Source organism: Ranitomeya imitator, chromosome 7 (genome assembly GCF_032444005.1).
Source record: "Ranitomeya imitator isolate aRanImi1 chromosome 7, aRanImi1.pri, whole genome shotgun sequence".
Taxonomy (NCBI): domain Eukaryota; kingdom Metazoa; phylum Chordata; class Amphibia; order Anura; family Dendrobatidae; genus Ranitomeya; species Ranitomeya imitator.
The window spans coordinates 81162034-81178636 of NC_091288.1; the positions used below are offsets into that span (position 1 = coordinate 81162034).

The 16603-nt window shown below is 52.6% G+C and overlaps 1 protein-coding gene across 1 annotated transcript in view; it reads left to right on the forward strand.

Annotated features, from left to right (window-relative positions):
- C7H3orf70 (chromosome 7 C3orf70 homolog) overlaps positions 1-16603 on the forward strand; it is a 139520-nt gene that overhangs the window by 5474 nt on the left and 117443 nt on the right. The window contains exon 2 of the mRNA XM_069733554.1: positions 9204-9457. Coding sequence (XP_069589655.1) covers positions 9274-9457 — 184 coding nt within the window. The 5' untranslated portion in view covers positions 9204-9273. The remainder of the gene's footprint in view (positions 1-9203; positions 9458-16603) is intronic.

The window sequence follows — 16603 nt, forward strand, 5'->3', positions numbered from 1 at the left end:
GAAAAAAATGCATCCTGCAAACAACTTTGCAGGATGCGTTTTTTCTGCAAAACGACACATTGCGATGTGCGTCGTACGACGCTAGTGTGAAAGTAGCCTAAATGTGAAGGGGCCTTACGAGTTGTCAGCAGCCTCTCTTAAATTCAGAGGCATGATTACAGTGACAAGTAACCCCTCCATACAAACTGATAACACTGGATTCATCAATCACAATAGGTTATATCACACCTCCTCCCGCTTCCTCTCCTTTTACAGTGACCTTTACACACGCTCATTAGATGCTTCAATAATACATAAGGGTCAGCATCTATTATGGTTAATGTACATGTGGTGTTTCCTGAAACATGAAGTCTACAAAAGCACCAGCAGCCATTCTGAAAATTATGAAAACGATAAGATTTCAACTTTTTTTTTTAATAAAGATTTTAATATGAGAAAAAAAAACAATTTCCAAAAATAAAATAAAAAAAAAATTACACAAAAACCTGATTTAAACAATATGATATTTTCTGCTGATGGCTCCCTGTAAAGTGTTCTGTGCACTGGCATTTGCCCGGTTTTGCCAGATGCTGACACCAACCCTGTATTTTACAGAGGAATTTAGTTATGTTTGTACTTTTATTAATTTGTGTTTTATCATTGGCTGTTGCTGCTTTGTTGTATTCTGACTCTCAGCATAGGGCACAAGAAGATATAGGTGTCTCCAGTGTAACCGATGATTTTTATCCTTTTAAGGTTTGACGTCCCCTAGTAAGGAGCAGATAGTTCCGTGTAACCTAATCCCAACCCCTTTGTCTGAACTATTCACAAAAGTAACTGTGTATTATTTATAGATGAACCTATGAGAACTTTTTTTTGTGAATTGTAAGTTTCTGGACAGTTGTTTCCAGGACTTGGAGCTGTATAACTAAGGTTCCTTGTAATTGATGTTTTTTGTCATTTCCTAGCTCAAATAGAGGTTGCCGTAAAGGATTTACTGGTGTAATGTGTCTACACTCGTGTAATGTGATTGCTCATTGCTCTTTTTTGTTTTTGTTTTTCATGTAAAATGTGTAATTGATATTATGGGGTTTAATTAAAAACTCTTATTGATGCAGTTCCCCAGCATTTAAAAGGCACAAGGCATGTAGCTATTGATGCTGGGGCCTTTGTGAAGGATAGCCAGAGGGACATTCTATGTTTTGGATGGTTGATTACTTTGTTCACATCTGCAATAGAAAACTATTTTTTTTTCTTTTATAATGATAGACTCCTTGGCAGAACCAGAGACTTCCTTGCTGGTTTATAGGGTTAGTCTACGCTGGTGGTGTCTGTCGTTTAACAGATGGTCCTAAGTATTGAGGTTTATATCATCTGTATGACATTACCCAATATACGGGCGTCTCTAGGCACGGACATAAAGCAGCGTTGGCTTCCTCAGGGGACACGAAGGGTCCTATACAATGAGCTTTATGTAGTCTGTGCATAGGTAGCTTTCAGTGAACAACTAATAATAAAACTATAATATTTAGTAGTAGTAACGTTACCCGGTGTGGTGAAGACATGGCTGCACTGACCAAGCCAGACATCGTGGACAATCCCTCAACTTTGTCAGTGCGCGGTCCTGGTTCTTTGTCTGTGCGCGGTCCTGGTTCTTTGTCCGTGCGCGGTCCTGGTTCTTTGTCCGTGCGCGGTCCTGACGCTTTGCCTGTGCGCGCTCCTGGCGCTTTGCCTGTGCGCGCTCCTGGCGCTTTGCCTGTGCGCGCTCCTGGCGCTTTGCCTGTGCGCGCTCCTGGCGCTTTGCCTGTGCGCGCTCCTGGCGCTTTGCCTGTGCGCGCTCCTGGCGCTTTGCCTGTGCGCGCTCCTGGCGCTTTGTCTGTGCGCGGTCCTGGCGCTTTGTCTGTGCGCGGTCCTGGCGCTTTGTCTGTGCGCGGTCCTGGCGCTTTGCCTGTGCGCGGTCCTGGCGCTTTGCCTGTGCGCGGTCCTGGCGCTTTGCCTGTGCGCGGTCCTGGCGCTTTGCCTGTGCGCGGTCCTGGCGCTTTGCCTGTGCGCGGTCCTGGCGCTTTGCCTGTGCGCGGTCCTGGCGCTTTGCCTGTGCGCGGTCCTGGTGCTTGGAGATACAGTGGCTTGTGAATGTATTCATCCCCCTTTGGCTTTTTACCTGTTTTGTCACATTACAACCTGTGTTTAAATACCGTACTTTTGTAATCAGATTTGTGTGTGATGCATCAGCACTAAACGGTGTAAGTTGGTGAAGTGAGAAAAATATGGGTAAACATTAAATTTATGAGATCATATGACTAAAAATTGGCATGTGCATATATATGTATTCTCTAGTAATGAGCGAGTATACTCGTTGCTCTGGTGATCTCCAAGTATTGTAGTGCTCGGAGATTTAGTTTTCGTTGCTTCAGCTGAATGATTTACGGCTATTAAACAGTTTGATTACATGTGGGGGTTCCCTAGCAACCAGGCAACCCCCACATGTACTCAGGCTGGCTAGCAGCTGTTAGGCTATGTGCACACGTTGCGGATTCGTGTGTGGATTTTTCCGCACCGTTTTTGCAAAATCCGCAGGTAAAACGCACTGCGGATTACCTGCAGTTTTTGTGCGGATTCCACCTGCGGTTTTACACCTGCGGATTCCTGTTACGGAGCCGGTGTAAACTGCTGCAGAATCCGCACTAAGAATTGACATGCTGCGGAAAATACATCATCGTTTCCACGTGGTATTTTCCGCACCATGTGCACTGCGGATTTCATTTTTCATACATTTACATGGTACTGCACAATGCATGGAAAACTGCTGCGGATCCGCAGCGACCAATCCACTGCGGATCCGCAGCAAAATCCACAACGTGTGCACATAGCCTTAATCATGCAGCTGTGGCAAGACAAACTATATCTCCGAGCAGTCAAAAAATACTTGGAGACCACCCGAGCGTGCTCGAGAATACCCAAGCAACGAGTATATTCGCTCATCACTAATTCACCCCTTTTGCTATAAAACCCCTTAAAATTTCTGGTGCAAGCAATTCCCTTCATAAGTCCCATTCTTAGTGGCAGGAAGTCCACCTGTGTGCAATCTAAGTGTCACACAGTCTGTCAGTATATACACACCTTCTCTGAATGGCAACAGAGGCTCAAAACCATTAAGCAAGAGGCACCACTAACCAAACGCCATGAAGACCAAGGAGCTCTCCAAACAAGTCAGGGCAAAACTTCCAGTGGCAAGATGTGAAAGCTCAGAGACTTACCCAAAGCAACTTGCAGCTGAAATTGCCGCAAAAGGAGGCTCTACAAAGTACTGACTTTAGGGGGGTGAATAGTTATGCACACTGGCGTTTTCAATAATTTTATCCTATTTGTTTTTTGCTTCACAATAAAACAAAAAACAAATGTTCTTTAGATGAACTAATACAAACTCTCAGAAAAAAAAACTCTGAACGTCCAGGTGTTTAGGTAGCAAAACACTAAAAATGCCAAGGGGGATGACTACTTTTGCAATCTGCTGTAAGGAGACCGGTGGGTGAATACAGAGGACAAAAAGAAATGCCTCTGCACCTAGTGGTAGAAAGGTGGTATTACCTCAAGCTTCGCGTAAAAAAGCTCTCTGATTAGAGGCTATATAAGTATATAGAATATATGCGGAAAAGATTTACTGGTTTCAATATGACACCGGACGACGGGTGCAAAGTGTGAACAGCAGGTCACTAGTGCGATCAGTGCTCAGCGTGTTATACCCAGTGCCAGCCCTCTAGGGGGCATGTCCGGACGATGGGTGCAAAGTGTGAACAGCAGGTCACTAGTGCGATCAGTGCTCAGCGTGTTATACCTAGTGCAGCCCTCTAGGGGGCATGTCCGGACGATGGGTGCAAAGTGTGAACAGCGGGTCACTAGTGCGATCAGTGCTCAGCGTGTTATACCTAGTGTAGCCCTCTAGGGAGCATGTCCGGACGACGGGTGCAAAGTGTGAACAGCGGGTCACTAGTGTGATCAGTGCTCAGCGTGTTATACCTAGTGTAGCCCTCTAGGGGGCATGTCCGGACGATGGGTGCAAAGTGTGAACAGCAGGTCACTAGTGCGATCAGTGCTCAGCGTGTTATACCTAGTGTAGCCCTCTAGGGAGCATGTCCGGACGACGGGTGCAAAGTGTGAACAGCAGGTCACTAGTGCGATCAGTGCTCAGCGTGTTATACCTAGTGCAGCCCTCTAGGGGCATATCTGGACGACGGGTGCAAAGTGTGAACAGCAGGTCACTAGTGCGATCAGTGCTCAGCGTGTTATACCTAGTGCAGCCCTCTAGGGAGCATGTCCGGACGACGGGTGCAAAGTGTGAACAGCGGGTCACTAGTGCTGTCAGTGCTCAGCGTGTTATACCTAGTGCAGCCCTCTAGGGGGCATATCTGGACGACGGGTGCAAAGTGTGAACAGCAGGTCACTAGTGCGATCAGTGCTCAGCGTGTTATACATAGTATAGCCCTCTAGGGGGCATGTCCGGACGACGGGTGCAAAGTGTGAACAGCGGGTCACTAGTGTGATCAGTGCTCAGCGTGTTATACCTAGTGTAGCCCTCTAGGGGGCATGTCCGGACGACGGGTGCAAAGTGTGAACAGCGGGTCACTAGTGTGATCAGTGCTCAGCGTGTTATACCTAGTGCAGCCCTCTAGGGGGCATATCTGGACGACGGGTGCAAAGTGTGAACAGCGGGTCACTAGTGTGATCAGTGCTCAGCGTGTTATACCTAGTGTAGCCCTCTAGGGGGCATGTCCGGACGACGGGTGCAAAGTGTGAACAGCGGGTCACTAGTGTGATCAGTGCTCAGCGTGTTATACCTAGTGTAGCCCTCTAGGGGGCATGTCCGGACGACGGGTGCAAAGTGTGAACAGCAGGTCACTAGTGCGATCAGTGCTCAGTGCTCAGCGTGTTATACCTAGTGTAGCCCTCTAGGGGGCATGTCTGGACGATGGGTGCAAAGTGTGAACAGCAGGTCACTAGTGTGATCAGTGCTCAGCGTGTTATACCTAGTGTAGCCCTCTAGGGGGCATGTCCGGACGACGGGTGCAAAGTGTGAACAGCAGGTCACTAGTGCGATCAGTGCTCAGCGTGTTATACCTAGTGCAGCCCTCTAGGAGGCATATCTGGACGACGGGTGCAAAGTGTGAACAGCAGGTCACTAGTGCGATCAGTGCTCAGCGTGTTATACATAGTATAGCCCTCTAGGGGGCATGTCCGGACGACGGGTGCAAAGTGTGAACAGCAGGTCACTAGTGTGATCAGTGCTCAGTGCTCAGCGTGTTATACCTAGTGTAGCCCTCTAGGGGGCATGTCTGGACGATGGGTGCAAAGTGTGAACAGCAGGTCACTAGTGTGATCAGTGCTCAGCGTGTTATACCTAGTGTATCCCTCTAGGGGGCATGTCCGGACGACGGGTGCAAAGTGTGAACAGCAGGTCACTAGTGCGATCAGTGCTCAGCGTGTTATACCTAGTGCAGCCCTCTAGGGGGCATATCTGGACGACGGGTGCAAAGTGTGAACAGCAGGTCACTAGTGCGATCAGTGCTCAGCGTGTTATACATAGTATAGCCCTCTAGGGGGCATGTCCGGACGACGGGTGCAAAGTGTGAACAGCGGGTCACTAGTGCTGTCAGTGCTCAGCGTGTTATACCTAGTGCAGCCCTCTAGGGGGCATATCTGGACGACGGGTGCAAAGTGTGAACAGCAGGTCACTAGTGCGATCAGTGCTCAGCGTGTTATACATAGTATAGCCCTCTAGGGGGCATGTCCGGACGACGGGTGCAAAGTGTGAACAGCGGGTCACTAGTGTGATCAGTGCTCAGCGTGTTATACCTAGTGTAGCCCTCTAGGGGGCATGTCCGGACGACGGGTGCAAAGTGTGAACAGCGGGTCACTAGTGTGATCAGTGCTCAGCGTGTTATACCTAGTGCAGCCCTCTAGGGGGCATATCTGGACGACGGGTGCAAAGTGTGAACAGCGGGTCACTAGTGTGATCAGTGCTCAGCGTGTTATACCTAGTGTAGCCCTCTAGGGGGCATGTCCGGACGACGGGTGCAAAGTGTGAACAGCGGGTCACTAGTGTGATCAGTGCTCAGCGTGTTATACCTAGTGTAGCCCTCTAGGGGGCATGTCCGGACGACGGGTGCAAAGTGTGAACAGCAGGTCACTAGTGCGATCAGTGCTCAGCGTGTTATACCTAGTGCAGCCCTCTAGGGGGCATGTCCGGACGATGGGTGCAAAGTGTGAACAGCAGGTCACTAGTGTGATCAGTGCTCAGTGCTCAGCGTGTTATACCTAGTGTAGCCCTCTAGGGGGCATGTCTGGACGATGGGTGCAAAGTGTGAACAGCAGGTCACTAGTGTGATCAGTGCTCAGCGTGTTATACCTAGTGTAGCCCTCTAGGGGGCATGTCCGGACGACGGGTGCAAAGTGTGAACAGCAGGTCACTAGTGCGATCAGTGCTCAGCGTGTTATACCTAGTGCAGCCCTCTAGGGGGCATATCTGGACGACGGGTGCAAAGTGTGAACAGCAGGTCACTAGTGCGATCAGTGCTCAGCGTGTTATACATAGTATAGCCCTCTAGGGGGCATGTCCGGACGACGGGTGCAAAGTGTGAACAGCGGGTCACTAGTGCTGTCAGTGCTCAGCGTGTTATACCTAGTGCAGCCCTCTAGGGGGCATATCTGGATGACGGGTGCAAAGTGTGAACAGCGGGTCACTAGTGCGATCAGTGCTCAGCGTGTTATACCTAGTGTAGCCCTCTAGGGGGCATGTCCGGACGACGGGTGCAAAGTGTGAACAGCGGGTCACTAGTGTGATCAGTGCTCAGCGTGTTATACCTAGTGTAGCCCTCTAGGGGGCATGTCCGGACCACGGGTGCAAAGTGTGAACAGCAGGTCACTAGTGCGATCAGTGCTCAGCGTGTTATACCTAGTGCAGCCCTCTAGGGGGCATGTCCGGACGATGGGTGCAAAGTGTGAACAGCAGGTCACTAGTGTGATCAGTGCTCAGTGCTCAGCGTGTTATACCTAGTGTAGCCCTCTAGGGGGCATGTCTGGACGATGGGTGCAAAGTGTGAACAGCAGGTCACTAGTGTGATCAGTGCTCAGCGTGTTATACCTAGTGCAGCCCTCTAGGGGGCATATCTGGACGACGGGTGCAAAGTGTGAACAGCAGGTCACTAGTGCGATCAGTGCTCAGCGTGTTATACATAGTATAGCCCTCTAGGGGGCATGTCCGGACGACGGGTGCAAAGTGTGAACAGCGGGTCACTAGTGCTGTCAGTGCTCAGCGTGTTATACCTAGTGCAGCCCTCTAGGGGGCATATCTGGACGACGGGTGCAAAGTGTGAACAGCAGGTCACTAGTGCGATCAGTGCTCAGCGTGTTATACATAGTATAGCCCTCTAGGGGGCATGTCCGGACGACGGGTGCAAAGTGTGAACAGCGGGTCACTAGTGTGATCAGTGCTCAGCGTGTTATACATAGTATAGCCCTCTAGGGGGCATGTCCGGACGACGGGTGCAAAGTGTGAACAGCGGGTCACTAGTGCTGTCAGTGCTCAGCGTGTTATACCTAGTGCAGCCCTCTAGGGGGCATATCTGGACGACGGGTGCAAAGTGTGAACAGCAGGTCACTAGTGCGATCAGTGCTCAGCGTGTTATACCTAGTGTAGCCCTCTAGGGGGCATGTCCGGACGACGGGTGCAAAGTGTGAACAGCGGGTCACTAGTGTGATCAGTGCTCAGCGTGTTATACCTAGTGTAGCCCTCTAGGGGGCATGTCCGGACGACGGGTGCAAAGTGTGAACAGCGGGTCACTAGTGTGATCAGTGCTCAGCGTGTTATACCTAGTGTAGCCCTCTAGGGGGCATGTCCGGACGACGGGTGCAAAGTGTGAACAGCAGGTCACTAGTGCGATCAGTGCTCAGCGTGTTATACCTAGTGCAGCCCTCTAGGGGGCATGTCCGGACGATGGGTGCAAAGTGTGAACAGCAGGTCACTAGTGTGATCAGTGCTCAGTGCTCAGCGTGTTATACCTAGTGTAGCCCTCTAGGGGGCATGTCTGGACGATGGGTGCAAAGTGTGAACAGCAGGTCACTAGTGTGATCAGTGCTCAGCGTGTTATACCTAGTGTAGCCCTCTAGGGGGCATGTCCGGACGACGGGTGCAAAGTGTGAACAGCAGGTCACTAGTGCGATCAGTGCTCAGCGTGTTATACCTAGTGCAGCCCTCTAGGGGGCATATCTGGACGACGGGTGCAAAGTGTGAACAGCAGGTCACTAGTGCGATCAGTGCTCAGCGTGTTATACATAGTATAGCCCTCTAGGGGGCATGTCCGGACGACGGGTGCAAAGTGTGAACAGCGGGTCACTAGTGCTGTCAGTGCTCAGCGTGTTATACCTAGTGCAGCCCTCTAGGGGGCATATCTGGATGACGGGTGCAAAGTGTGAACAGCGGGTCACTAGTGCGATCAGTGCTCAGCGTGTTATACATAGTATAGCCCTCTAGGGGGCATGTCCGGACGACGGGTGCAAAGTGTGAACAGCGGGTCACTAGTGCTGTCAGTGCTCAGCGTGTTATACCTAGTGCAGCCCTCTAGGGGGCATATCTGGATGACGGGTGCAAAGTGTGAACAGCAGGTCACTAGTGCTGTCAGTGCTCAGCGTGTTATACCTAGTGCAGCCCTCTAGGGGGCATATCTGGACGACGGGTGCAAAGTGTGAACAGCAGGTCACTAGTGCGATCAGTGCTCAGCGTGTTATACATAGTGCAGCCCTCTAGGGGGCATGTCCGGACGACGGGTGCAAAGTGTGAACAGCGGGTCACTAGTGCTGTCAGTGCTCAGCGTGTTATACCTAGTGCAGCCCTCTAGGGGGCATGTCCGGACGATGGGTGCAAAGTGTGAACAGCAGGTCACTAGTGCGATCAGTGCTCAGCGTGTTATACCTAGTGCAGCCCTCTAGGGGGCATGTCCGGACGACGGGTGCAAAGTGTGAACAGCAGGTCACTAGTGCGATCAGTGTTCAGCGTGTTATACCTAGTGCAGCCCTCTAGGGGGCATGTGTGTTCAGCCTTCCCCAGGTGCTGGCAGTGGCACTTCTGTCTGCCGTGGGCTTTGTGTTTTCTCTCTATGTGAACCTGTATCTCTCTTGTGACTCTTCTCATTCGATTTGTCATTTTATTCTAAAAGCACATTTCCTTCCAGTTTCAGGCATCCTGCGTTCCCTCAGCTTTCGGCCCATCTCTCCTGCCTCCGAAGAGGCGTCTAGGCAGAGATGACAGCCACAGCTGCCCAAAAGTGCCTGAAAAACGATAAGGTGGATGAAGCGCAAGCGTTGGCCCGGAGCTGTGCTGGGCGGCCGGATTTCAAGCCCTGTGACGGACTATCCATCTGCGCTACCCACAGCCATGGCAAGTGCTTCAGACTCCACTGGTGCTGTCACCTGGGCTGGTGCCACTGTAAGTCCACATTCACTTATTCTACGTTTTCCGATGTGATGCTCTTGAAATGTAAATGGTAAATTTTGTTTTTTATTTCCATCTGTGCAGAACAACTATAAAATTGTAAAGTTTCGGAAGCTAATAAAGTAATGTATGAGCCAGTCTGGCTTGTTATAACAACTATACAATTTTCATAGACCATTACAATCCTGCATACTTACCAACATGTAACTCCAACTCTTATGAATGTCTGCAGAATGCCCAGTGCTGGGCACAATATTCAGAAGCCCCTTGAGTGGTTCAGTTTTTGTGCTTTCTACAATCCTGATGGTAACTGGTGATGAGGGAACCTGCTGAATAAAGTGTTATCTGCGCATGCTCGTATATTATGTTGAGTCCCTGCTGCTGCATGATTTGCGGCTGTAGACAGCCTGAACACGTGGGGATTCCCTAACAAACAGGCGATCCCTGCATGTGTTGTGTCTGTCCAACAGCCAGGGGACATGCAGCCGCAGGGAGGTGAACATAATATACGAGCGCTACAAGATACTGAGATAACCCCGGAGCATGCTCAGATAACACATTATACGAGCACGGACGCTCATCACTAATGGTAATACAAAGTATCTCATTTCCATAAACTTGCATCAAATATATCTGGTTGTTGACAACTAATAGAATTGTCTATAGGTTTTATTAGTTGGGTGAGAACATGTAGAAGATCTGTACAATTAAAATCCTGAAATGAAAGACTCGCAGTTATGGCATTACTGACAAATATTCTATTATTACAGGATAATTGTTAAGCCCCCTCATACACATTACACTGACATCGGCCAAACCCACTGATAGTGACAGGTTTGCCTGACAGTCTTATGTATATGGGACCCCCGACATGTCTGCTAGCAGCTCTCTCATAGAGAGCTCGGGACGAATGAGCGCTCCCGTGTGTGGCAGAGTGGGACGAATGAGCGCTCCCATGTGTGGCAGAGTGGGCCGAATGAGCGCTCCCGTGTGCGGCAGAGTGGGACGAATGAGCGATCGGGGGTGTGGCAGAGTGGGCCGAATGAGCGCTCGGGGGTGCGGCAGAGTGGGACGAATGAGCGCTCCCGTGTGCGGCAGAGTGGGACGAATGAGCGCTCGGGGGTGCGGCAGAGTGGGCCGAATGAGCGCTCCCATGTGTGGCAGAGTGGGCCGAATGAGCGCTCGGGGGTGTGGCAGAGTGGGACGAATGAGCGATCGGGTGTGCGGCAGAGTGGGCCGAATGAGCGCTCGGGGGTGTGGCAGAGTGGGCCGAATGAGCGCTCGGGTGTGCGGCAGAGTGGGCCGAATGAGCGCTCGGATGTGCACAGAGTGGGCCGAATGAGCGCTCGGGGGTGCGGCAGAGTGGGCCGAAGGAGCGCTCGGGGGTGCGGCAGAGTGGGCCGAAGGAGCGCTCGGGGGTGCGGCAGAGTGGGCCGAACGAGCGCTCGGGGGTGCGGCAGAGTGGGCCGAACGAGCGCTCGGGGGGGGGCGGCAGAGTGGGCCGAATGAGCTCTCGGGGGTGCGGCAGAGTGGGCCGAATGAGCGCTCGGGGGTGCGGCAGAGTGGGACGAATGAGCGCTCCCGTGTGCGGCAGAGTGGGACGAATGAGCGCTCGGGGGGACGGCAGAGTGGGCCGAATGAGCTCTCGGGGGTGCGGCAGAGTGGGCCGAATGAGCGCTCGGGGGTGCGGCAGAGTGGGACGAATGAGCGCTCCCGTGTGCGGCAGAGTGGGACGAATGAGCGCTCGGGGGTGTGGCAGAGTGGGCCGAATGAGCGCTCCCATGTGTGGCAGAGTGGGCCGAATGAGCGCTCCCGTGTGCGGCAGAGTGGGACGAATGAGCGATCGGGTGTGCGGCAGAGTGGGCCGAATGAGCGCTCGGGGGTGTGGCAGAGTGGGACGAATGAGCGCTCGGGGGTGCGGCAGAGTGGGCCGAATGAGCGCTCCCATGTGTGGCAGAGTGGGCCGAATGAGCGTTCGGGGGTGTGGCAGAGTGGGACGAATGAGCGATCGGGTGTGCGGCAGAGTGGGCCGAATGAGCGCTCGGGGGTGCGGCAGAGTGGGCCGAATGAGCGCTCCCATGTGTGGCAGAGTGGGCCGAATGAGCGCTCGGGGGTGTGGCAGAGTGGGACGAATGAGCGATCGGGTGTGCGGCAGAGTGGGCCGAATGAGCGCTCGGGGGTGTGGCAGAATGGGCCGAATGAGCGCTCGGGTGTGCTGCAGAGTGGGCCGAATGAGCGCTCGAATGTGCACAGAGTGGGCCGAATGAGCGCTCGGGGGTGCGGCAGAGTGGGCCGGAGGAGCGCTCGGGGGTGCGGCAGAGTGGGCCGAACGAGCGCTCGGGGGTGCGGCAGAGTGGGCCGAACGAGCGCTCGGGGGTTGCGGCAGAGTGGGCCGAATGAGCGCTCGGGGGTGCGGCAGAGTGGGCCGAATGAGCGCTCGGGGGTGCGGCAGAGTGGGCCGAATGAGTGCTCCCGTGTGCGGCAGAGTGGGCCGAATTTATCTGCCAGCCTAACGATCCAGATGTCTGTAGTGTCTGTTGGGCCCTGAGTTCCCATACACCTTAGACTAATGTTAGCTGAACCTGCTGATATCAGTGGGTTCATCCGACACTCTAATATGTAAGCGGGAGCCATTCACCGAAATCTTGGCTGAACTAGCACTACTGTGTCTGGGAGAGATGAGCGAGATGGCTGCAGACTGAATGATTGGAGCGATATAATGTGTACTAGCTATTGAACCCGTTCTACGCCCGGGTGGCGAGCATTTATATTGGTATATGGTCTCCATCCTGGTATGTGCTGCTCCATCCTGCGTCCCCATCCTGTCATGTGCTGCACCCATCCTGCGTCCCCATCCTGTCATGTGCTGCTCCATCCTGCGTCCCCATCCTGTCATGTGCTGCACCCATCCTGCGTCCCCATCCTGTCATGTGCTGCACCCATCCTGCGTCCCCATCCTGTCATGTGCTGCACCCATCCTGCGTCCCCATCCTGTCATGGTCTGCACCCATCCTGCGTCCCCATCCTGGTATGTGCTGCACCCATCCTGCGCCCCCATCCTGTCATGTGCTGTCCCCATCCTGGTATGTGCTGCACCCATCCTGCGTCCCCATCCTGCGTCCCCATCCTGTCATGTGCTGCACCCATCCTGCGTCCCTATCCTGTCATGTGCTGCACCCATCCTGCGCCCCCATCCTGTCATGTGCTGCACCCACCCTGCGTCCCCATCCTGCGTCCCCATCCTGTCATGTGCTGCACCCATCCTGCGTCCCCATCCTGTCATGTGCTGCACCCATCCTGCGTCCCCATCCTGTCATGTGCTGCACCCATCCTGCGTCCCCATCCTGTCATGTGCTGCACCCATCCTGCGCCCCCATCCTGTCATGTGCTGTCCCCATCCTGGTATGTGCTGCACCCATCCTGCGTCCCCATCCTGCGTCCCCATCCTGTCATGTGCTGTCCCCATCCTGTCATGTGCTGCACCCATCCTGTCATGTGCTGCACCCATCCTGCGTCCCCATCCTGTCATGTGCTGCACCCATCCTGCGCCCCCATCCTGTCATGTGCTGCACCCATCCTGCGTCCCCATCCTGGTATGTGCTGCACCCATCCTGTGTCCCTATCCTGCGTCCCCATCCTGTCATGTGCTGCACCCATCCTGCGTCCCCATCCTGGTATGTGCTGCACCCATCCTGCGTCCCCATCCTGCGTCCCCATCCTGTCATGTGCTGCACCTATCCTGCGCCCCCATCCTGTCATGTGCTGCACCCATCCTGCGTCCCCATCCTGTCATGTGCTGCACCCATCCTGCGTCCCCATCCTGTCATGTGCTGCACCCATCCTGCGTCCCCATCCTGTCATGTGCTGCACCCATCCTGCGTCCCCATCCTGTCATGTGCTGCACCCATCCTGCGTCCCCATCCTGTCATGTGCTGCACCCATCCTGCGTCCCCATCCTGTCATGTGCTGCACCCATCCTGCGTCCCCATCCTGTCATGTGCTGCACCCATCCTGCGCCCCCATCCTGTCATGTGCTGCACCCATCCTGCGCCCCCATCCTGGTATGTGCTGCACCCATCCTGCGTCCCCATCCTGGTATGTGCTGCACCCATCCTGCGTCCCCATCCTGGTATGTGCTGCACCCATCCTGCGCCCCCATCCTGTCATGTGCTGTCCCCATCCTGGTATGCGCTGCACCCATCCTGCGTCCCCATCTTGCGTCCCCATCCTGTCATGTGCTGCACCCATCCTGCGTCCCCATCCTGGTATGTGCTGCACCCATCCTGCGTCCCCATCCTGTCATGTGCTGCACCCATCCTGCGTCCCCATCCTGTCATGTGCTGCACCCATCCGGGGGCCTGAGCAGGCGGGGACACCGGTGCGCTGTGGGGGTCAGGTGCCGGTATCGCCGCCAGCTCAGGCCCCCCAGCACTTACTATATTCACCTGTCCTCCGTTCCACCGCTGGGCGCCGCCATCTTCCCGGTCTCCTGGCTGTGACTGTTCAGTCAGAGGGCGGCGCCGGCGCGCATTAAGCGCGTCATCGCGCCCTCTGAAGGCCAAAGGCCGAAGACCGGGAAGATGGCGGCGCTCAGCGGTGGAACGGGACAGGTGAATATGGCCGATACTTAACCTCCTGGCGGTCCCTGCTTCTCTGTTGGAGATCGCGGTATGCGTTCAGTGTGAACTCCCGCGATCTCCCGGGAGCGTCACTCTGTGAGGCCCAGACTGTGAGGCGCAGTCTATAAAGGCTTCGGACAGAGTGACGCTCCCAGCGTTATATTATAGATTCTCGGCCTTTGGGAGGGTCCGCTTTCTGTCTGCCTGGTGTAATGCTAAGGAAATAAGTTGTCACTCACAATCTTTCCATATGTTCCATCTTGGACTACAAGGCGGGGGAAAGAAAATGTTCTCTCTCTAGTGTGTGAATAAAGTCTTACCTGCGGGAAGCAGGATAAATGACCTGCAGGTCCTGTACCAGACAGTCTACTTGTGCTGCTATACAACGAGCTAGTGCAATATAATTAGGGATAATGGAAGGACATATTGGTTGTCGCTATTTTAAAAATAATCCGTCAGCAGGTTTTTTGCTTTTTTATCTGAGAGCAACATAATATAGGGCAAGAAAGCCTGATTCCAGAGATGTGTCACTTATTGGGCTGTGTTCTGTAATTTCAATACAATCAGTCTCTTATCAGCAGGAGATTATCACTGCCAAACTAGGTCTCGCCTGCACTGCAGTCCAGCTAATCTGTGTAACCCCCCCACCACCACTGATTAGCAGCTTGCTGACAATGTGCAGTGTACACAGGTAGCTGCCAATCAGGAGTGTGGACGAGGTTAAACACAGCTCAGCATTCTTAGCAAATCTGCAACAAAGCAAGCAGCCCAGTAAGTGACACATCTCTGGACTCAGCCTCTTACCCTATATTATGCTGCTCTCGGATTACATAAAATCTTAGATTCCATTTATCTAAAATACCAGTGCAGTGAGACAGTGTAACTGCGTCTTGTGTGTATGTTTTAGTATGGAAGGTAAGATAAGTATTTGTAGCATAGTTTGCACTTGGAGCTGTGTTTTTATCACCATTCTTCTTAGCGGAGTATATATACAGCAGGATAGCAATATAATATTGGTGGTATCAGTGGATACATGCTTGCGGTCGGTGAATAAAAACATTATTTACATCCAGAGGCTGAAATCCCAGGAGATGTTCCCTTGGTACAGTGTAGGGAATGTTTTGTGGACCCGACTGATACATTGCACATAAGTCGATACACCGTAGCCAACAGAGGATGGGACGAGACTTGTTCTGCTCTTTAGCTGCTGCAATGTAAAACGTGATTATTGTTATTCTATCCCTTCGAATGAGTAACCATGATGTCAGTGTGAACAAGGTTGGACAATCATCCAGAAGCCACGGATTATCTGTTGTCCTCCCTCATATACACGTGTGCTCTGGTGGACACGGTGTGTGTTTGTAATGGGGAAAGTAGCGTTGGCTGCTGTCAGACACCTCTGCTTCTATGTCCAGCCACCAAAGGCTGGTGTTACGAGACAGCTGAGCGCGGCTGCACTGCACGAGCGCCCATAGAGATGAAGGTGAACGAAAGCCCCGCAGTTACAGCAGGAGCCGGGGTCTCTCTGCTAGGGCGCTTCTGTAACCCCCATTCACTTGTTTGGGAGATGAAGGGGCTATCTGGGACTATTTTATTTTTTTGCTATTGGACTCACAATAGCCTGGTAATTAGTAACTACCTGACTTTTCTGCCGCCTTAGAGCAATCACAAATCGCTCCTGCCTGCGATTCTTCGGCTTCTGCTGATATCTCGCTGACAGAGTAGCTGCCTCTCTTCCTCTCTGCTCTGTTGACAGAGCGTTACTTCCGATGTCATACTGATTAACGGCCACCTCCCCACTGCCTAACTGCAGGGAGCTGTCAATCAGAATGATGGTGCTAGTCATGCAGTTAACAGAGCAGCTCTTCCTCTTCCCGGTTGCTCTGTTGACCAGTAGGAACAATCCAAAACCGCTCTGAGCCGGCACCAGGTAATACAGGAAAGATACCAGATCTTAGTACCATGTTTTTGTAACCCAGCCTCTGATGGTCGGGACATAGAAACATCAATCCCATCTTGGTCATCGGCTTTTTGGTATGTAATCTGAGAGCAGCATAATGTAGAGACAGAGACCCTGATTTCAGTAATCCTCTATATTCATGAGCTCTGTATAACCCCGCCCCCCACCACTTGCTGCTTTCTGTGTACAGGCAGAAAGCAGCCAATCAGTGGTGTGGGCGGGGTTATGCAGAGCTCAGCATTGAGAACACTGATAGATCTGCATCAAATAAAACAAAGATTTTATCAAAACTGCGGCAAGCAGCCCAGTAAGTGACAAATCACTGAAATCAGGGTCTCTGCTGCATTATGAGATGGGTCTGGTAACAGATTCCCTTTAAAGACATAGATGTGAATAACCCTGCTATAAGACATAGATGGCACGGCTCTTTATATCTGTTCTCTGTGACAAGTAACGTCCGATGTCCCTCTTGTTCGCTGTGTACCATATTGGGGGGCTCCGCTTATGCGTCCTGTGCTATATATCCCTCCCATCCATGGCTCCTGATGCTTATTATGGGAT